The 23,640-nt window shown below is 35.5% G+C and overlaps 1 protein-coding gene across 16 annotated transcripts in view; it reads right to left on the reverse strand.

Annotated features, from left to right (window-relative positions):
* LOC125652380 (uncharacterized) overlaps positions 1-23,640 on the reverse strand; it is a 74,977-nt gene continuing 51,337 nt past the window's right edge. For 6 of the 16 annotated variants that reach the window (XM_056165033.1, XM_056165038.1, XM_056165035.1 and 3 more), the window contains 2 exons: positions 22,869-22,977; positions 1-4,757 (listed from right to left, as the gene is read on the reverse strand). In XM_056165033.1, the coding sequence (XP_056021008.1) occupies positions 4,178-4,757; positions 22,869-22,977 (689 nt within the window). In that variant the 3' untranslated portion in view covers positions 1-4,177. Of the gene's footprint in view, positions 16,881-18,076; positions 18,140-22,868; positions 22,978-23,640 lie in introns of all 16 variants that reach the window. The other 10 variants (XM_048881568.2, XM_056165036.1, XM_048881571.2 and 7 more) reach the window with 4 other exon arrangements.

The raw sequence follows: 23,640 nt of genomic DNA on the forward strand, positions 1-23,640 counted from the left end.
TACATAATAATCATTTATTTCACATATACATATGTATGTAAACTAACTACATCATACAGGCTTAAAAATAAAACAAAAAAAGGATAACATATGATTAGGGTCCAGCTTGTTTTAACTGCTCAATTTAACTAGTTTTTTTTTTTTTTGTAACAACTTTACAAAGGCTGTTTCTTGTTAAATGATGAAAAAGCTAGGTGATGGACATGCATGTACAATCTTTTTTTGTAGAAAATAATCAATTTGTTATCTCCCCTAGAAAACAAAAAGCACAACTGATAACAAATTTCCTATTATACAATTATGAGATATAAATTTGTTGGCATTTCCTAGTCTATATAACAGCAATTTTCGTCAAAATCTGTGTCGTATCTTTGGACAGTAATTATTTTGCCGAGCTTACATTTAATGTAGAGTTACCTTAAGCTTCAAATATGTACAATACATGTACTATAATTATAATTATGTTTTTGAAAAAATAATGGACATGACTCTAGGGGGCCAAACACAGCTCACATTGTATGAGATCCTTTATCAATTATGCAACAACTTTTACTAAAACAATACAGAATTTAACATATGAACAAAGAAAAAGGTCACATGATCAATCAAGGTGCCTCGGTGTGTAACAAGTGATTATACATCAACTTAAACTATTATCACAGCTCACGTCAGTCAACATTTGGAAATAATGACCATATTAAATAATTAATATGATATTTGCATTCTAGTCTGCCCAAAGTAACTAAATAGATACTAAAGTTTGCAATTATTTCCATACATGACAAAGTAAGTGAAGACTAGAATCAATATGCAAGTGATAAGCAAACTGATTACCACACATGCAGACTAGAGTGAAAGCAACATTGCATGCAGACTAGAGTGAAAGCAATATTACATGCAGACTAGAGTGAAAGCAATATTACATGCAGACTAGAGTGAAAGCAATATTACATGCAGACTAGAGTGAAAGCAACATTGCATGCAGACTAGAGTGAAAGCAATATTACATGTAGACTAGAGTGAAAGCAATATTACAAGCAGACTAGAGTGAAAGCAATATTACATGCAGACTAGAGTGAAAGCAATATTACATGTAGACTAGAGTGAAAGCAATATTACATGCAGACTAGAGTGAAAGCAATATTACATGTAGACTAGAGTGAAAGCAATATTACATGCAGACTAGAGTGAAAGCAATATTACATGTAGACTAGAGTGAAAGTAATATTACATGTAGACTAGAGTGAAAGCAATATTACATGCAGACTAGAGTGAAAGTAATATTACATGTAGACTAGAGTGAAAGCAATATTACATGTAGACTAGAGTGAAAGTAATATTACATGTAGACTAGAGTACAGTGAAACCTGTCTAATCCAACACTCACTAGGAGACAAATGTTTTTTGTCGGAATAAACAGTGTAAAAAAAATACCAGGGTTGGAATGCCCAGTGAAACAGATTGCACATGTGTCAGATTAGGCATTTTTTACTGTATTACATGCAGACTATAAGGCCAATTCAATTTAATTAGTAGATTATCATCTGGGATCACAAAAAAATATGGGGCGGGTGGGGGAATTTATATTTTTTCCCCAAGAAAAAAAATGATGACAAAAGGCATCACACAAAGTGTTAATAAAGTTGACATTTAAAGAATCCTTGGTAAGAGATATAAATCTAACATTCTGTGACTTTAATCATTCACTCATGTCACTGGGAAGCAAGTTTGTTTGAAATCGTAATTTTTGTGAAAATAAAAGAAATCAGGGTGAGCCCTTTTTTTAAGGGGCGGGCAGGGATGATAATATATCAATTAATTTTAATTGGCCTAATGTTAAAGTAATATTACATACAAACTAAAATGTGGAAAAAATATTTCATACAATCTAGAATGTGTAAGATTATATTACATAGATAGGAATGTGGAAGCACAGCACCCATTCTTTGGGTCTCTTATTGTTCTACTTGAAATTCTAACTCTTTCTCAAAGTCCCAAGTCATATGCAAGCACCAAAGAGAATATTGTAACTTATTATTGAATTCATTTTCAGCATAAATAGAATGACAAACTTCTGGCTTAACAACCATAAACTGAGAACAGACATTTTGAAAGTCAAAAATAAGATTTTGTAAATGTCCCTGACTGGGTAAAGTCCCCCAAATACTGTATTTACATTTTCATTCATATTTGAAATCTAGAGTCCTGAAGAATTTCATTGGCTTGAAACAATCCGCAGTCGATGTATCAGTAAAATCCATTCTCACTTTACGGTTGTGGTGCAAGAGAGTACATGTATATCACAGCAGGCACTATTGGGTAAGGCAATAATGCAAAACATCTTGTGTTTTGTTATGAAATTTAAAAAAAAAAATGCACAGGGTTCTACCATCATTGGTTTCAATTATTTTCACCTTTTCCGATTTTATTTATTTATTTTATTCTTGGAGTATTTTGAATACCTGTAACTAGGATTCAGTTTTTGAATTTTGTATAAAATATCAGGAAAGTCAAAATATATATTGTATTGAAATCAACTGAAATATTTTTAGTTGCATTATAATTGTAGACCTCTGAAGGAAAATTGGAATAGATCCCCCCATCCCCCTCTGAGAGCTAGTTCTGCAGCTAAGGGCTGTTCCAGTAAAACATACATGGGATGGGGGGAAGCCCATAGAAGTGAATTTGGTACACTCCACCTATCCATCCATAGAGGCAAATAATGAAGCTTTATAGGCACTTATTGAAGCAAATTGATTTATCTGAAATGTAAATTTTAAAATATTCCCAAATCAGAATTTTTTCCCCATCATACAGTACAAAATGCTTTTTCATCTTGATATCAATTTTATTTCAGTATTCAATCCATGCAATTCCCTTTCAAGCTGATATATGGTTTGACCCATAGAAACAATTCTCATGCAAAAGCCACCCACCATAGAATCAAGTTCCCACCAGGTGAAACACCCATAGATTTTTAAAAAACTGCCTTCCCCATGTCTTAATGGAACAGCCCATAGAGTTTCTTTGAGAAAGGACTATATGTTCACCATAGGTAAATATTGTCTCCGGAAAACCTAATAGTGATAAAAATTCTTCATTTTAAGTCTAACTACAAATAATTGTATAAATATAAGGATTACATATGTATCATAAAAACTGTTTATGGATTGTGATGTCATATAACAAATATTAATTCTACTTTTTAGAATCTTGCAATAATAGCCTGTTCTGTCAGGTCAATCCATGGTTGACCGATATATATCAATACACTACAATTACTTTATATTTTTTCTAGATCATTTTTAAACTTTTGGAAGCATGGGGTTTACAATATGACAAATCATAAATTAATCACATGTTATCATTTCAACCAATGGATTTTTCTGAATTACTCTAGCAATGAAAAATGGATTGTTTGATATTTTTAAAGATTTAAATCAATATGTGGAATCAAGCACAATTTTTAATTAGAGCTGTAAGTTTTGAACAGACTAATGATTTTCTTTATCATGCTTATAACATGCATGAGATTATTTTTTTTATAACAAGAGACCCATGGCCACAACAGTCAATCTGAAAAGTTGCACATCTCCTACCCTGGGTATCATGGTGTGAATAACCTTGAATTTACACTACAGGGATGTTTTACTATATATTTATTTCATGGAGTGTCTCAGTATGGTTCATGAGAAGAAGATTATAAAGAATGTTCCTTTCCTATGTGAAACCGTAAAAAAATTTGGATCATGATGTGGACTTCCCTGAATCTAAACTACTTGCATTATAATTTGACAGATTATACCCTTGTGGTTCTGGATTAGAAGATTTTATAAGTAATTTACCTTTACATTATATATTCTGACAAAACTTCATCAGAAAAGGTCCTTTAGTGTTTGGCTCGGGTAAGCTAAAATTGCTTTTCATGGATGCCATTGATAATGTGCATAACACTTTTTAGAAAGGTGTCTACCTGGTAATTAAAATATTTTTTAAGTATGTGGTATGCAACACAACTCCTGCATGTATAATGATTCAATAAATACAACCTGTTTGTATCACATGTCACAAAATTAAGCATTTGTGACTTTGTATATGTCAAGAAATATTATAGAAACATCATTGGTTCCTGGATCATACAGCATTATTTTTTATTTCCTCACCGTTACTTCCAGGATCATTGCAATACTTTCTTCCGTTTTTTTGGCACCGGTTTCTCCCTTTGATCTACTCTGTCATATGGATTTTCATCTATGTAGTACATGTCTTGCGTCTTTTTGTCCATGGGGGGTGTGTTGTCTCTAATCTCAAACGACAGACTACCTGCCAGCTGTGACTTTTTATCCATGCCATTGTGAGATTGATCAGCCCTTGCCACTTTCTCAAACTGAGAATTAGCATATATGACTTCCTGATCTTTCATTTTCCTGTTGCTGTATTTTGGTGATGATTCTGAATGATTGACAGTCTCATTAGTTTGTACTTTCCCGTTTTCAGTTTTATTATGGGTTTTGAATGTTGTGTGTATATTCTTTTCTCTCTTCTCTGCTCCGTTTCTGTGACCTTCCTCCCAATCTTCTTTGTCCAGACCATTTATGTTCTTGTTCCTGCCATTCCACTTCTCCCCCTTTTCAGCCTTGTTGTCTAGATAATTTACGGTCTCATGAGCTTCGCCCCACTTATCCCCCTTCTCTGCTTTGTTGTTGAGATAATTCACACTTTCATGAGTTTGTAGATCATATAGCTGCTGCCCATTTCTGTAACATAGAATCAATATAACAAGGTAACTAACAGAACTTGTACTGATTTAATATCTATATATTGACAAATGTGTATATGGCTCATTTGCTTTTGAACGCTTTACTAGAGCAGTCGGAAAAAGGACTAAAACAATTTTTGAATAACAAAATAAATGCAATTAAATAGTTTCATTCAAATAATACAATCTAGGGATATAAACAAGAGGTCCACAGGCCTTATTGATCACCCGAGTACTAGTGAGAAAGTATCACTACTCCCACAGGCCTTATTGATCACCCGAGTACTAGTGAGAAAGTATCACTACTCCCACAGGCCTTATTGATCACCCGAGTACTAGTGAGAAAGTATCACTACTCCCACAGGCCTTATTGATCACCCGAGTACTAGTGAGAAAGTATCACTACTCCCAAGGACTGTGAAATCTAGAAAAAATATCCTGTTCTGAATATCGAGCTAAGCTAAATTCTAATGTTCACCAACAGTATAAAACAAGATACATGTATGTTTTTAAAACCCTCAAAAGTGCATACACTGATGAAAGGCTTTACATAATATAATAGGTGGATTAATATTAAAACAAAAGATGTGACTAATTTGGACCCATCTATAGTCTAAGAGTTAAAACCCTGGAAGCTGGAAGCTTTCATATAAATGTCAGCTTTTCTGGCTCAGTGGTTCTTGAGAAACAGATTTTTAAAGATTTTTCCTATATATTTGTATGTAAAACTTTGATCCCCTATTGTGGCCCCATCCGACCCCCCGGGGGCCATGATTTTGACAATTTAGAATCTGTACTATATCAGGAAGCTTTCATATAAATCTCAGCTTTTCTGGCTCAGTGGTTCTTGAGAAACAGATTTTTAAAGATTTGTCAAATATATTTGTATGTAAAACTTTGATCCCCTATTGTGGCCCCATCCAACCCCCCGGGGCCAGGATTTTAACAATTTAGAATCTGCACTACCTAATAAAGTTTATCTATAAATTTCATCTTTTCTGGCCCAGTGGTTCTTGAGAAGAAGATTTTTTAATGACCCTACTTTATTTTTACCTTTTCTTGATTATCTCCCCTTGGAAGGTGGCCTGGCCCTTTATTTTAACAATTTAGAATTCCCTTTACCTAAGGATGCTTTGTTCCAACTTTGGTTAAAATTGGCCCAGTGGTTTTTGAGAAGAAATCAAAAATGTTAAAAGTTTACAGACGGACAGACAGACGTCGGAATATGGCAGGGTTCAACATTAACTTTTTTTCCTACTTGTCCATTCGGACAAAATATTTACTTGTCCGAACTTCAACTTCACTTGTCCTTAAAATTTTCTAAAAAGGATATAATATCGTCAACTTGAAAACTGTATTTAATTTACTTAATATATAGTCTATTTTTATACCTGCTTGATTGATTTTTTTTTTAATCTTATTCTCTTGATAAAAACAACAAACGCATAAAACAAAATTTTATCTAGACTTCCCATCTTGAATCAATGACTTGGTAAGATCCATGGATGCATTCTCTCACCAGAGGGCGCGCTACGTTGTGGAGCGTAGCGTAACGCTCTCTGGTAAGAGATTGCAATGGGTGATTGAAAGTAGTACGCAATAAGTGAACACCAATCACGATTGAGTTTGACTCAGCTAGTTTACATAGCGATCGAAGTTCATTTTCCATGCATTATAAATGTACTTCCAACTCTCAACTACCGATAAACTTTTCACAAAGTTGTTTGGAGACTTCTTTACATAAAAAAGCACTTGTCCAATTGGACAAGTGCCCATCAATACTCACTTGTCCGAAATGTTTTTCCACTGGTACCGGACAAGCGGACATACGTAAATGTTGACCCCTGTACGGGTGATCAGAAAAGCTCACTTGAGCTTTTAGCTCAGGTGAGCTAAAAAAGTGTAGAAAACTGGACTGACGGACGGACAGAGCGCAAACCTAAAGTCCCCTTCGACTTCGTCGGCAGGGGACTAATAACCACTACTGTCATGTCTTAATTCCCATTTGTGTCCTGCAAGATTGAAATGTTCGACAATGGGTTCTTTGACCCTTTTGATTTTAAAGGGGCATGGACACGATTTGAACTGAAAATTTTCAAATTTCATTTTGTTTTAAACATGCTATTTTCTATTAAGCAATCTATTTGTTAACAAAAACATGGCAAGAGCCTTGTTTATGTACTGGTAACAAAGAATTGTGAGTGATGTATCTCACTTGTAACTCAAAAACTGAAAATCAAATTTTGGTTGACATTAGAAATACTTTAGTTATGCAATGTAAACAATAAAAAATGGATATATGTTGGCATAACTTGGAGCCATTTTGATGCCCATGGCTGTGTCATTAATTTGTAGATAATGTTCGCCATTGAACATGTAGTTATTTAACTTGAGAACATGTTCCAGGAGCTTGACCAATGATTCAGTAGATGGTCTCTGAATAGATCTCATATCCCCGACTATGGAATGCTTCTCTTTTTTCTGTTATTATTTTTGAAGTGTTTTTTCCTTATTATTTTCAATCAATATTCTTGCCGCTTCTGTTAATTTTTGTGTTCATTAGTGTATTTCATGTCCTTTTCATTTCTGCGTTCCATATTCAATTTCCACCTCTTGTTCTAAATAAGTAAATGTTCCATGATTTTTGCACCATCATTTCTGGCCCTATTCATTCATTTCATAGTCTTATAATGTGCATCAAAAACAATCTTACATTCAAAACCCCCAAGAAGCAACATCAAAAATTTGTAAAGACACAACATCGCATCTCTAATGTAAATACTTATCTGCAACAGAAAACGGTTCCTAGGGGTTTTCAACTTATTGCCACATCAAGCATCGGGCCTGTCTCCAAATGGTTTCAGGCCCACTGGAATTTCATTCTCCAGAGGTGCTCCATGGAGTTAATGTCTCTCTGTCTCTCGTGGGATAACCACAAAGCTGGGCAATACAAGAAAGACATAGCGCTCCTGGACACATCTCGGTCTTAGTGTCTATAGAGAATTCATTAGTGGACTTTGATGAAGCCTTGAGTATCATCACTACTTACAATGCGGCCCTAAAGAGAAATTTGCAGAGCAAACAGAAGACTAAATTTCTCCCAAAAATTTATGAAAATATAAGAGGTTATCAGGTATCGAACCCATTACCCATAATGCTCTACTTACAAATCACCTTAGTGTCCAGCAGTTTATTGTGTGAGAGAATCGTGTTGAATGGACAACCCAACTGTTCACTTTGACTATTTAATTTGAACTGCTAACTTGTTGTGCTGACGTCACAATACATATATATGTATAAGTAGATATGACATCATATTGCGGGAAACAATATAGCACATTTAAGATAATTATTATTTAAGAAATGAACACCACTTTTGAGCTGTTCATGGTCAGTATGAACGGATTTAGATTTGAGGCAAATTCTGTGAATCGCGCTAGCTTTGAGACTAGATTTGCCTCAAATCCAAATCCGTTCATATTGACCATGAACAGCTCAAAAGTGATGTTCATTTCTTATATTTATATTCATTTACTAAAACACCGGTTGTTTACATTGCTTCTATTTTGTTGCATAAAACGAACTCCTAGCCTCTGTCACAGTAGTTATTGTGACGTACGTCAACACATAGACATGACGTCACACTTCGTCTCACCCTGCCTTTTATCAACATTGCAAGGTGCACTGTATTTTGGAGGTAGGAGACCACAAGATTGGGATGATAATCCACGTAAGTTTACAATCTTAATCCAAAGGTGTGACTTGCGAGATCTTTGTAACAGATGTTCTATTTTTTTTCAAACCATTACGCTCTCTCAGTCGCGTGCTTTAAGCTAGTTCATAATCTGTTCATAGTCAATGTGAACAGATTGTGTCGCGCGCTGAAATTGGTTGGTTCATAGAGGAAAATGCGATTTGTAATATATAAATATACAGTTATGAAATATTGATGTAGAACAATATGAATTTAACACAGTTATGAATATTACAGTTCACAACATTTATACCAATGATTGACCTGCTTGCTTATAATATTCATGGGGATTTAAGTCATGCATGATATACCGTCTTCAATATAAGGGACTTGAGAATATTTTTACAAAATGCTATTATTTTGTACAAGTTTTTTTTTACAGCTTTCATCTAGTGGGTCATATTGCTTATTCTTTTTGAAGACTGAAAAATTTATGTTTTTAGTGTTTCTATAAGTATTTGCATGATTACAAAAAATGGAGAGTCAACCCACAAACATTGAAAATTCAACAAGCTCAACTATGAAATGGTAAAATTTAATAATTAACAAATCCGAACTCTTTCTCATAGTGATTTTATTTGTCTTTCCTATCCAGCCACTCATAGGCACATTTTCCCCCTTGTTCATCTATCTTCAATTTAATTTTGAAATCTAGCTGTACTCCATTGAAGGCAAATTCAATTTATTCAGAGTTCTGTACACCAAAATTAAGGCAAATTCATTCTGAGTTCTGTATACCATATGATAAAGCAAAATCAATTTAATATGAAGTTCTGTGTGCTATATAATAAGGCAAATTCAATTTTACTCCGAGTTCTCTACACAATATAAGGCAAATTCAATTTAATTTTTGGTTCTGCATGTAAACCATATAAGGCAAATACAATTTTGAGAGTGATTTTATTTTTGTATTTCCTATACCTATTTGCAGGTACTTTTCTCACCTTGTGCAATCTTCATTTTAAATGAGTTCTGTTCTCTATATAAGGCAAATTCATTCTGCACATAAAATGCAATTATACTATCTTCATCAACACTTCATCCTCCTACAAAACTTATACAAACGCATTCTGAGTAAATCCCTACGAACAACTGAGGCTCTAGAAAACATAAAGCAGTGTCACGTCCTCTTGTCAACAATGAGCAGTTCTGAACACCAGTGAACACATTTTACTTGTAATACTGAGGTGTATTGAAAATATCATCAAAAAACATCTGCAAAAAACCCAGTTTCCTATAGACTCTCTAGAAGAGTTACGTAGATTTTTTGGTGTTTCCTAGACTCTCTAGAAGAGTTACATAGATTTTTTGGTGTTTCCTGAACTTTTTGATGTTTCCTAGACTCTCTAAAAGAGTTACATAGATTTTTTTGTGCTAAATTATGTCACGCGCACTGGCCTCAAACCAGCATTGAAGACTTTAAAAATAAAAACAATTTCCAATATTCAATAGATGTAAAAGTTAATTTGATAACAAGAATGGCTTATAACTTAAACTCAGCACCATGAATGAAACAGATCACATCTCTACGGAAGCCGATAGGTGCCAGGGTATAGAATTAATATCTATTTAACTGGCGGCCGCCACTTAATTTAACTGGTGGCCACCACTTATTAACTGGCGGCCACCATATAAATTAACTGGCGGCCGCCAGTTATTTTATCTGGCGGCTGCCATTTAATTCATATATGGCAGCTGCCAATTGCAAAAACAAGAGGCCCATGGGCCACATCGCTCACCTGAGTCACCTTGGCCCATATCTGAAGACTTTCCATATATATTTGCATGTAAAACCTTAGTCCCTATTATGGCCCAAACTACCCTTTGCAAACTTGAATCTACACTATGTCAGAAAGCTTTCATGTAAATGTCAACTTCTTTGGCCCAATGGTTCTTGAGAAGAAGATTTTTAAAGCTTTTTCCTATATTTGTATGTAAAACGTTGACCCCCCTCCCCACTTGTGGCCCCATCCTACCCCCCGGGGGCCATGATTTGAACAAACTTGAATCTGCACTATGTCAGAAAGTTTTCTTGTAAATATCAGCTTTTCTGACTCAGTGGTTATTGAGAAAAAGATTTTAACTATATATTTGTATGTAAAACTTTGATCCCCCCTTGGGGCCCCATCCTATCCCCGGGGGCCATGATTTGAACAAACTTGAATCTGCACTATGTCAGAAAGTTTTCATGTAAAAATCAGCTTTTCTGGCTCAGTGGTTCTTGAGAAGAAGATTTTTAAAGTTTTTCCCTATATATTTGTATGTAAAACTTTGATCCCCCCTTGTGGCCCCATCCTACCACCGGGGGCCATGATTTGAACAAACTTGAATCTGCAATATGTCAGGAAGCTTTCAGGTAAATTTCAGCTCTTCTGGCCCAGTGGTTCTTGAGAAGAAGATTTTTAAATGACCCCACCCTATTTTTGCGATTATCTCCCCTTTGAAAGGGACATGGCCCTTCATTTGAACAAACTTGAAAGCCCTTCACCCAAGGATGCTTTTGGCCAAGTTAGGTTGAAATTGGCCCAGTGGTTCTGGAGAAGAAGTCGAAAATGTGAAAAGTTTACGGACAGACGGACGCCAGACAAAATGTGATCAGAATAGCTCACTTGAACCTTCAGTTCTGGTGAGCTAACAATGTAATTCATATCGCTGAGTGATTATTTTGGAAAGATTAAGAATAGTACGCAAACACACAGCATCGTTTTTCAAAGTGTATAGGTACAGTCGGAGGAGAAATTGTCTTCTACAATTGTTGACAAGCAGAAAAGGAACCTAAAATGTCTCTTTTGTCCAAACTTCGTACTCCTAAATTGGAGGGAGAGGGCTCCGTTCAACCTTCAATTGATCAGTTCATTCATTATTACATTTTTACCATTCATTACTACCACCAAAAGAGTGGGGTGGGGGCCAATCCGCCAATTAATCTTATTTCACATGTGAAAATAATTATAGTTTGCATGTGAAAATAATAGTAATTGAACGTTGTCAAAAAAAATGGAGGGTCAGCTCCGTGGTTCTACGTATTTAACAGTACAATCGAAAAACAATAATTTAATGCTCTTAATTGTGTGTGTATATATACATATATATATATATATATATATATCACATACATATTACTAAGCATTGGGAGGGATTGCACCCCTTTCATCTTGAGAGAGAGATAGAGAAAGAGAGAGGAATTGAATAACTGGTGACAGCCATATAAATGATTTAAACTGAGTGGCGGCCGTCATATAAATTAAGTGGCAGCCGCCACATAAATTAAGTGGTGGCCGCCACATAAATTAAGTGGCGGCCACCAGATAATAAGTGGCAGCCGCCAGTTAAATTAAGTGGCGGCTGCCACATAAATTAAGTGGCGACCGCCAGTTAAATAAATATCAATTCTATACCCTGGCACCTATCGGCTTCCGTACATCTCTGCAAACTAAAACATACTTCATGCATAAACTTGTAGAGGATACAAAGCTTATAAAACTTTACAATACTTCATCCGAGTTAAGAGTTGCAAATAAGTTAAAACTTCCTCAGATAAAATAAAAATAATGATGAATGGTCAAACAAGAGGCCCATGGGCCACATCGCTCACCTAAGTCATCTCGGCTCATATTTAAATATTTTTCCTATATATTCGCATGTAAAACTTTGATCCCTATTGTGGCGCGAACCTACTCTCGGGAGCCATGAATTTTACAAAATTAAATCTGCACTATGTCAGGAAGCTTTCATGTAAATGTAAACTTTTCTGACCCAGTGATTTTTCAGAAAGATTTTTAATAATTTTCCCTATATATTTGTATGTAAAATTTTGATCCCCTACCCTGGTAGGGATCATGATTTGAACAAACTTGAATCTGCACTATATCAAGAAGCTTTCATGAAATGTAAACTTCTCTGGCCCTATGGTTCTTAAGAGAACTTTTTTAACGATTTTTTTCTATTTATTAGTTATGTAAAACTCAGAGTGATCCCTTATTGTGGTCCCATCCTAGCCCCAGTTAACAAACTTGAATCTGCACTATATCAGGAAGCTTTCGTGTAAATTTCAGCTTTTCTGGCTCAGTGGTTCTACAAGAATATTTTTCAAGATTTTCCCTATATATTTGAATGTAAAACTTTGATTCCCTATTGTCGTCTCATCTTACTCCTGGGGGCCATAATTTCAAGAAACTTGAATCTACTCTATGTCAGGAAGTTTTCATGTAAATTGCAGCTCTTCTGGCCCAGAGTTTCTTGAGAAGAAGATTTTTAAAGATATTTCCTATATATTTGTATGTAAAACTTTGATCTCCTATTGTGGCCCCATCCAACCCCTGGGGACCATGATTTGAACAAACTTGAATCTGCACGATGTTAGGAAGCTTTCAAGTAAATTTCAGCTTTTCTGGGCCAGTCGTTCTCGAGAACAAGATTTTTAAATGACCCCACCCTATTTTTGCATTTTTGTGATTATCTCCCCTTTGAAGGGGACATGGCCCTTCATTTGAACAAACTTGAAAGCCCTTCATCCAAGGATGCTTTTGGCCAAGTTTGGTTATAATTGGCCCAGTGGTTCTGGAGAAGAAGTCGAAAATGTAAAAAGTTTACAGACAGACAGCCAGACGACAGGCAATCAGAAAAGCTCACTTGAGGTTTCAGCTCAGGTGAGCTGAAAATTATACAAATAAATCTGCAGATGTTGCTGTTTAAGCCCAACGGACTTTTATCATGCTGAAACAATTTATTAAAACATCTTGTATACAAGGCCCAGTAGGTTCTACCTACATAAGGCCAATTCAACTTAATTGATAGATTATCATCCCCGCCCGCCCCTCAAAAATTGGCCCGCCCCGAATTTTTTATTTTGCAAAACTTGCGATTTCCGGAATATTTTCATGTCCGACTCCGGTATTTACACTTGTTGTTTAGATTTCAGGTATAGCAACGTGAAAAGCTACATGAAGAAAATAGACCTATATGGTTTTCTTAATTTCTCGCGTTCTTACCGGCGTAAATCTTAAAGAAGTTAGGTATATTTCTGTTATATCGTTAGATTAAAGCTTAACCTGGAATTAGTCTTTGAAACTAGCATAGATTGATATCCATCTTGCATTAAATGATGCGGATCTCTTGATAAAAAAAAATCATTTGTCTTTAATATTTTTCTCAGAAAATAAAAATTAAGATATAAAATCCTCCCACCCGCCCCATACTTTTTGCTGACCCTGGATGATAATCTACTAATTAAGTTGAATTAAGCTGACAAACATAAACAGGTATTAGCAACCAAAAACAAGAGGCCCATGGGCCACATTGCTCACCTGAGTCCCTTGGCTCATATTTAAAGATTTTCCCTATATATTTGTATGCAAAACTTTGATACCCCCCTTGTGACCCCATCCTCCCCTGGGGGCCATGATTTTAACAAACTGAAATCTGAAATATATGTCAGAAAGCTTTCATGTAAATGTCAGCTTTTCTAGCTCAGTGGTTCTTGACAAGAAGATTTTTCCTATATATTTGTATGTAAAACTTTGATCCCCTATTGTGGCCCCATCATACCCCCAGGGGCCATGATTTGAACAAACTTCAATCTACATTATGTCAGGAAGCTTTCATGTAAATTTCAGCTTTTCTGGCTCAGTGGTTCTTGACAAGAAGATTTTGCCTATATATTAGTATGTAAAACTTTGATCCCTTATTGTGGCCCCATCATACCCCCGGGGGCCATGATTTGAACAAACTTGAATCTGCATTATGTCAGGAAGCTTTCATGTAAATCTCAGCTTTTCTGGCCCAGTGGTTCTTGACAAGAAGATTTCCCCTATATATTTGTATGTAAAACTTTGATCCCCCCTTGTGGCCCCATCCTTACGCTGGGGACCATGATTTGAACAAACTTGAATCTGCACTATGTCAGAAAGTTTTCATGTAAAAATCTGCTTTTCTGGCTCAGTGTTTCTTGACAAGAAGATTTTTCCGATATATTTGTATGTAAAACTTTGATCCCTATTGTGGCCCCATCATACCCCCGGAGGCCATGATTTGTACACACTTGAATCTGCATTATGTCAGGAAGCTTTTATGTAAATCTCAGCTTTTCTGGCCCAGTGGTTCTTGGGAAGATTTTTTCCTATATATTTTATGTAAAACTTTGATCCCCCTATTGTGGCCCCATCATATCCCCGGGGGCCATGATTTGAACAAACTTGAATCTGCATTATATCAGGAAGCTTTCATGTAAATATCAGCTTTTCTGGCTCAGTGGCTCTTGAGAAGAAGATTTTTAAAGATTTATCCTATATATTTGTATGTAAAACTTTGATCCCCCATTGTGGCCCCATCCAACCCCCAGGGGGCCATGATTTGAACAAACTTGAATCTGCATTATGTCAGGAAGCTTTCATGTAAATCTCAGCTTTTCTGGCCCAGTGGTTCTTGAGAAGATTTTTAAATGACCCCACCTATTTTTGCATTTTTGTGATTATCTCCCCTTTGAAAGGGACATGGCCCTTCATTTGAACAAACTTGAAAGCCCTTCACCCAAGGATACTTTGTGGCAAGTTTGGTTGAAATTGGCTCAGTGGTTCTGGAGAAGAAGTCAAAAATGTGAAAAGTTTACAGACAGACAGACAGACAGATGGACGACGGACAATATGTGATCAGGAAAGCTCACTTGAACCTTCGGTTCAGGTGAGCTAAAAATGACATCATCAGTGTCACAACAAAAACCTGGTACATTGTTCAATTTCTGATACTATATACAGGATAAGATTCTGGAGGAATAACACATCTATGGATGGAAAGTGGACAATATGTACAATGATTCAAATTTACCTTATTTAGTTTTATATACAGTTCTAGACAAAAGTAATCTGAAGGGAAAAAAATAAAACCCTGCTATACTTGAACCCACAATTTATAGATCTGTAATTAAGGAGGTATTCTACATTGCCATAATGGCTGGCTTCCTTTTAAAACATGGATGAAAATATAAATATCAGTAATATCAATCTATTAAATTTAAAAAATCATGTATTGCCTATCTGAGTAGTTCAGTATAACCGGTTAGCACGTCGATTGCTGAACTGTAGATCCGCGGGTTTTAAATTTTTTTCAGATTGCTAATACAGTATTGCTGAAATCAGCCATTATAACAATGTGTTATTCCTCCTTATATGTATTTATCTAAGATTGGGTTGTAAAATGTACATATAATAGGGGAATGATATGGTATTTCTAAAATGTTAAAATTGAAGTGAAATATTTGAGATTTTAAATACATGTGCATTTTCATTTCTAACGTCAATTCTTATATCACAAAACCATTAAAATGTACCAATATCTCATCATTTCTCCTTAAACCATATAATAATTAAATCAAAGCAAACTGTGCTTCACAAAAAGGGCTAAATTAAAGTTTTTCCAGATGTTTTAGAAAATCTTCAGTCATGGTACATTTCCAATATAAATGTGTCAAATTCTGTACAATGTAACATGTAATACATTGACATGCTTCAGTATCATGTAAATGTTGACTTTCATTTGAGATTTAAAGCACACTCCTGATCTCAGAGGGGGTGGGGTGGGGATGGGGATGGGGGAGGGGTGAGACTTCTGTTAAACAGAGATCTGAGATCATTATAGCTCATTTATGTATGCTTTAGAGTCAACAGATTTCTTTGTGTTATCCACAAGGGAGTTTCCCCCCTGAATATCTAATTCTTGTTTCCTATGTTGTGAGTGAGAGCTGTCTCTGTTGTGAGTGAGAGCTGTCTCTGTCATGGGTAAAAGACTGTTTCTGCTGTAGGAGTGGCTTTCTTTTCATTAGATGTGATTTTCTCTGTTGTGGGTATGGGTGTGGCTTTCTGTTCAGTAGATAGGATTTCCTAAGTTTTGGGTATGGCTTTCTCTGCTGTGGGTGTGATTTTAACTGTAAATACTGGTATTTTTTAAATGTCACCAGATTCAGACTGCATTTCTTTTCTTTCCTTTTTTGGAGGATTGGTGTTAGACTTCTCCTTTTCTGTATCATTGTTGTCTCTCTGTATGTCAGAGGTTTTAGTCTGTTCATAAGCACTATCATCTAAATCTGGCTGAACAGTTTTAATCTGTTTGTCAGGTGTGTTATTCTGTGTGGAACCTTGTTCATAAGCACTCTTATCCCAATCTGACGAGTCTTCTATGGTGTTTGAATTTTGCTCCAGTATCATTGTTTCATCAATAAGTTGGGCAGTGGATGAATGTTTAAAATCTATTTCTTCTACCGTGACCTGATTTGTGAAGACCACTGGGACATGCTTGCCATTTTGTTGAATTTCACCCAAACTACACGAGATACTCCCTGATTTCTTACTCTCCACAGAGGAGAGCGACTCTTTCCTAAAATACAGCAACATTCTATTGAACAACTTAACAAGGGAGACAACTCCCCTATATTTCATTCAAATACAACATTTTAACAAATACTCTTTATCAAGACTTCATTTGAAAATAAACATTATAATTATGTATTTCGATTTCTTTTAAAATAGTTATTTCTTCCACAAAGAGGTACTATAATTAAGTAAATGATATGGTATGTTTGTCAATCAAGTAGTAAGGAAGCATCCCCTAAACTTTTTAAAAAGTGATACAAAGAGAATATTCTAAAAGCATAATTTACCAAGAAAGTTTCCAAGATAACATAAGGATAAAAATTATAAAGAAAATCATTGGAAAGAAAGTCATAAATAGATCAGAAAAACCACACATTAAATATATCTACAAATGTAATGCATGAAACATGTCAGCTGAAGTAATTGAGAGATGAAGTTGTAGTTTGGTTATCTTAACCTTTCATGCACCACTCGATCCATTCCATAGGCGAGTCACAAAAACACAAGACTTTAATTGCCATCACAGAAAGTAAGTGTTGGTGCTCTGTATAGTGTTATGTTTTGCACTATGCCAAGTAGTCAGGGTTTTGAAACAAAGTGTACAAGCCTTATGCTGATGGTCAATATTTTTTTCAAAATATTAGGCTTTCCATAGAACAAAGGGTGATCACTCCAAATGCACTTTTTATTTGAAGAGGTTATTTTAAACATGATATCAATTAGATTGATATTTTATTGGTGCATATAATAAAAAATTATTGTAATACACCATTTCTGTGTTGATTGAATACTTTGACAAGTTTTCTTCACAATGTTTAAATTAATGGTAAACTTTCATATACTCTGTACATGATTTTCCAGTGGTTTTGTGGTCTAATGCATCCGTTTGACAACCATGTGATCCTGGGATTGAGCCTGCATTTTGACAATGTTTTTTTTTTCCTTTCTGATCCTATGGACTTAAAATTGTTTCAGTTTACTTTATAAAGAGAATTTGAACAAGGCAAAAAAGTAAAGTCACCAAAAAATTGTGATAATGCACATTTACAAATAACAGTGAAATTACATAAAAATAGTAGTTTATAGAAAGAAACCAACAGGAAGCATAATAATGAGTAACAAGATGTTGACGTGTAGTCACAGATAACAATCTGATAGTAAGTCAATATGCTAAGTACACCCATGCAGGTCAAAATCTACCTGTCCCTCCTCGTTGGGGGGGCTTTGTAAATGTAACACAGGATGTTCTGGTATAGGAACTTTCTAAATATTTCAAACAAAAATAATTCACAAAATACTAACAAGTTGTTAACAGTCTTATGCTATAATGCATAATCATTATTGGTATTGACCTAATCTAAAGTCAATAAGTGCTAGCTTTACTAAATAATTATGAATTATTTTTTTTCATCCTATAAGATTAATTCTACAGATCATGAATATAGCCTCATGCAGATGTTCTTGTACTATTCTGTCAGTAATATCACAGGGTTTTCAACATTTTCATTGTGATGTCACAAAATCTGACCATTATACTTTAGAATGTCTCTTCCAATCAGAGAAAACCAAACTTCTTGAACATTTTATTTATTAATAAGGATTTATTAATCCAAGAACCATGATATTAACCACGGTCAGTGTGACTTTTTTTTTCTTGGATCAATCAATCCATGTATCATATAGAACAAAAGTCAGGTAATTGTTTTATCAAAAATAATAACCATGCACACACACCACATCAGAGCAGTCACATTAATGTCACACTGCCATTCTAATTGTTAAAATTATATTCAAGAACGAAGCAATCACAATTTCAGGGAAGCACAATGAGGGTAATCTAAAAAATTTCAAAATACATAAAATGTATTTCCATAGAAAGCAATAAAATTCCAACAATTTATCAATTCATCTATTTATCATATACTACTCAAAATTTGATAAGGATCATAGATATTTTTCTGTTTAAAAAATTAATAACTGCACAACTGGCAATGTTGTGTCCAAGTGAAATCAAAAACGTCTTCAACAAACTTGCACGTGCATTTCATGTCATGGGAAATGCGTTTCTCATCACAGTTTATGCTTTTGCTACCATTGCACGATTTTCACTCAGGCATCGGTGTCTGATTCTTTCTAAAATTTCAAACTCACTTGAGTGTTTACACTAGGTTTATTGACACAATGCCCCCTCAACGTGTAAGGTGTCGCCTGACGACAGAACAACTGGGCAGATGTATTGGAATGCTTGACGCTGGCTATTCACAACGTGACGTTGCAAATGCACTAAACGTCAGCCAGAGCGTTGTAAACAAGGCCTGGAACCAACAGCAAACTTTTGGTACAGCAGCACACCGACATGGGGGTGGTCGTCAGAGGTCGACAACCCAATGCCAAGACCATTTTTTGGCTCTTCAGGCACGACGCCATCCCTTCTGGACAGCAACCAGCCTACGTAACGACCTCCTGAACGCTTCAGGGGTGAATGTTTCCACTCAGACGATACAGAATCGGCTTCACAATGCAGGTCTCAATTCGAGAAGGGCATGTGTTCGAGTCCCTCTGACTGTTCGACACCGGCGGGAGCGATTAGACTGGGCTGAAGATCATGTCACTTGGACACAGAACGATTGGGTTCAAGTTCTGTTCACCGATGAGTCCAGGTATTGTTTGGACTTTACAGACTGGAGGCACCGAGTGTGGCGATGACATGAACGTTTCCATAATGCCAACATCAGTGAACATGACCATTATGGTGGTGGTTCCATCATGGTCTGGGGTGGAATCAGCAGGGATGGAAGAACAGACCTTCATGTCCTGGAGAGAGGAACAATGACGGGGGTGTGGTACCAGGATGAGATCCTCGATGTTTACGTCAGACCCTACGCTGGTGCTGTTGGCCCTGAGTTCATCCTGATGGACGATAACGCCCGTCCTCATCGCGCCAGGGTGGTGGAACAGTACTTTCAGCAGGAGACAATTGTCCGTATGGACTGGCCAGCGTGCTCGCCGGACTTGAACCCGATTGAGCATGTATGGAACATGCTGCAGGTTGCCCTTTCACGCCATAGAACACAACCCACGACTTTGGCAGAGCTCGGAAACGCCCTCGTGGAAGAGTGGAACAACCTTCCCATTGGAAACATCCGGGTGCTTATTGACAGCATGGCTCGACGTTGTCAAGCCGTCATTGATGCAAGGGGAGGCCATACCCGGTATTGACACTTCATCGACTAAGTGTAATGATGGGCTGATCCCCAAAAACTGTGTAATTCTTTCTCTGGTTTGCTGTTAACTTTTTGTAATGAAATGCCTTTTGGTGTTGTTATCAGATTTCAAGCATTCCATATTGATAAAAGTTCATGTCGTTCATGAATTTTCATTCATAACCTGAGTAAACACGTCTCTGAGTCAAATTTATGTCTTTTGTCATGTTAGTGGTAAATTACACACATATAACCTAGTGATCCTTATCAAATTTTGAGTAGTATATGTACTATTTGCATTTTCAAATGATCTTCCTTTGAAGAATTAGAATTGAAATCACACTTCTTAGTAACTAGCAGGGTTTGACACAAAATAAGGCACGTCTGACTGACCGAGTCTACTAAATGATAGGTCCAGTCGGGTAAAATGTCGATTTACTAGTCCGACTGGTTCACAGGCACTCGACGTTTTAAATATCTATAATAAAAAAAATGCCTTCCTGTAAACATATAATATTCACAAGGTATATCACTTTAAGGCCCCTTAGGGTGGGGGGTCATAAAATTTACAATTACCAGTCTCCTTCACCTACAGATGCTACATACCAAATTTGGTCAAGATTAGCCTTGTAGTTTCTGGGAAGAATTTGTTAACGGACGACACACAACAACGGATGCAGACCAATAGTAAAAGGTCACCTGAGTGACTCAGGTGACCTCACATTGTTATGAACAAATATACTTCAACTCTTCTTTCATCCCCTTTAATTGCTGAATGTCTCCCTCCTCCTTCATTTCCAAACAATGATATATAAAAAACTTTTTTCGAAAATTGTAGAACAAGAAAGTACATTTATTAGTGATGGGCAATCTGTTTCAAATCATAGTCGATAATTATTTTGTAATTGGGAGTAGAAAACCAATCGATTTTTGATTAATAATTGTTTTCTATGATATCTAAAAAATATATCTTTTATTCAAAATTATTTGTAAGCTTCTGCACCACCATGTATGTTACTTTCTCTATATGAATACTGTAGAAATGAACAAAACCAGTCATTCATGCATTATTTTTTATTTAACAGCAATCTCAAATAAAACTGGCACTAACCTAGTGACTGAAACAGATATTCTTAAAAAAAATTTGCATATGTAATAGTGTGTTGAACAAAACGAAGATACATCGTTTGTTTTCTTTAACAGTGAAATTGCCACTATCTGGATCCAGCATCATCTTTACTCGCGCTTGCCATTTTGAAATGAACTAAAATACGAAACCAACCCAGTCCTTGTTATCTGCCATTTTTATTTTCGGTTTTGACAGCAACTTTCAATTATAAAATTTTATAATCGATAATCGGAACATTTATACATTTCACTAACATTTATACTATGATAATTCTAAATCATTTTAAACTTTATTTCAGAATTTGTATCACAATTATGAGAATTTTCATAAAATGTAAAGTATATTAATACAAGCTGACAAAATAAGCTCAAGTTTTATGGTAGATTCGCATCTGATTTCAAAGTCTTGTCTCATTGTGTACTTGACCTAAATATCTGTAGTTGCCTTTCCATGACCATTTTAATTATGAAGTCTGTCAGTTAAAATGTTGGGAGATGTTATGCCAGAAATAGTGAGGACAGGCAGACACACTGACAGACAGGTGTTCTTACTCTACAGTTCCAAACTTTCTAATGTGAGACAACTAACTGCCCAAATAATGTAAGTCAAGTTTAGTGTGAATAATAACTGTTCCCTATATCAGTAACACTAATTTTGAATCACTTGAAGGAAAATATGTATACATCAAATATGACTAAAAATAAGTCCACTGAATGTGAATGCTTTGCCATTTGTTTCAGAGCCACACAAATAGTGAGGTCATGCAAATTAAGGTAAAGGAAAAAAATATTGAGCATTGTTTGTGTTGCTGCAAGTAAGCTCTATCTGTAAATGAAGATTGATGAAGGTATCCTCAATGTGTTAGTCTAAAATGAGCTCAGTGTGAAACCAGAAATACAAGACCAAGGTCACATGAAGTCAAATGGAAAACAAATAAAACTTATCCATACTCATCAATCTCTCATCTGGATGTATCCGGATATAAATGTGCATCCTTAATAACTTATTCAAGAACAAGCTAAACAATGTGAGGTCAATTTCATACAGAAGGTCAAGGTCAATCAAATTTCGCACACTTGTCGTGCTCTTACAAAGATATGTGTCCATGCATAAAGATTAATGAACACACCCTGATAGATTAGTCATCAGAGTTGAGGTAAATACAAATTGATCCAGAAATGTGAGGTCATATGGAAGGTAAAGGTGAAATACTAACCAGGCCTTGTAAAAATCTATTTGTATATGAAGTTTGATGAGTGCATTGTCAATAATTAAGTTAGCTAAAATTGTAAAATCCAGAAATGTAAGGTTAAAATCATACAGAAGGTCACGGTAAAAATATCATACAGAAGGTCACGGTAAAAATCATACAGAAGGTCACGGTAAAAATCATACAGAAGGTCACGGTAAAAATCATACAGAAGGTCACCATAAAAATCATTCAGGACTGTTGCTACACTATCACCAAACTTTATTTGTGTGTGAAGTTAGATGAATGTATCTTTTATAGATCTTATAGCAAAACAGAAAGGAAGGATAAACGACAGATATGACCATCACTATAACTCCTCGACTCGATTTAAACAACAGGACATGAAGTTCCAGAATATGGGCGAGGTATGAATTAATCCACACTTTCATCATCAACAACCTTACATACCTTCCTTTGTATTTCTTGATGAGAAACAGTGCTAATATGACTAACAGGAAAAATACAATTATCGCCACCACCACAGGCCCAGCTATCCAATCATTTGAACTGTAGGACACTGAAACATAAAAAAACACAAATCATTATCATTAAGAATTCATTGCAAGTCAATCAACAATGTATTTTTTAAATACTTTTAATTACTGTTCATCCTAAACTGAATCTAATCAAAAAAAGAGAGAGAAATCCTTTATCTGTCAGCAATTTACTGATCAGAACATATTTAAAAATGACTCCATGCATGTGCGTTTTAAAACGCATGTGTGTTTTAAAACATAAACAATTTAAGCTCACTGACACAAGCACAGTAGCAGGTATGGTAGATACTAGGTACATGTACTTACAAAGTAGTGAAAGGCGAATATAACGAACAGTGATCAATCTCATAACTCCTATAAGCAATACAAAATACACGTAGATAGTTGAGCAAACACGGACCCCTGGACACACCTAGTAGTGCTTCTCATGAAGTATAAATTATACAGGAATAAAACTGGTTACTGCTAAGTCACTTTGCTCACAGTCAATTAGTAATTGGGATCTTTGCAAAGTTGTTCTCTAAAGTGCTGTAGTTTTGGTGCATCATTTTGTACAGTTAATGTGAAGTCATTCTAATTATGCTAAAGAAGTAATGTTGGTTATTCTGAAGTTGTTTACTGGCTAGTAAAGTCACATTGATTATTAAAAAAAATATTTCAGCTAAAGTGAATCATTGCGGTGT

Source organism: Ostrea edulis, chromosome 5, assembly GCF_947568905.1.
Source record: "Ostrea edulis chromosome 5, xbOstEdul1.1, whole genome shotgun sequence".
Taxonomy (NCBI): Eukaryota; Metazoa; Mollusca; class Bivalvia; order Ostreida; family Ostreidae; genus Ostrea; species Ostrea edulis.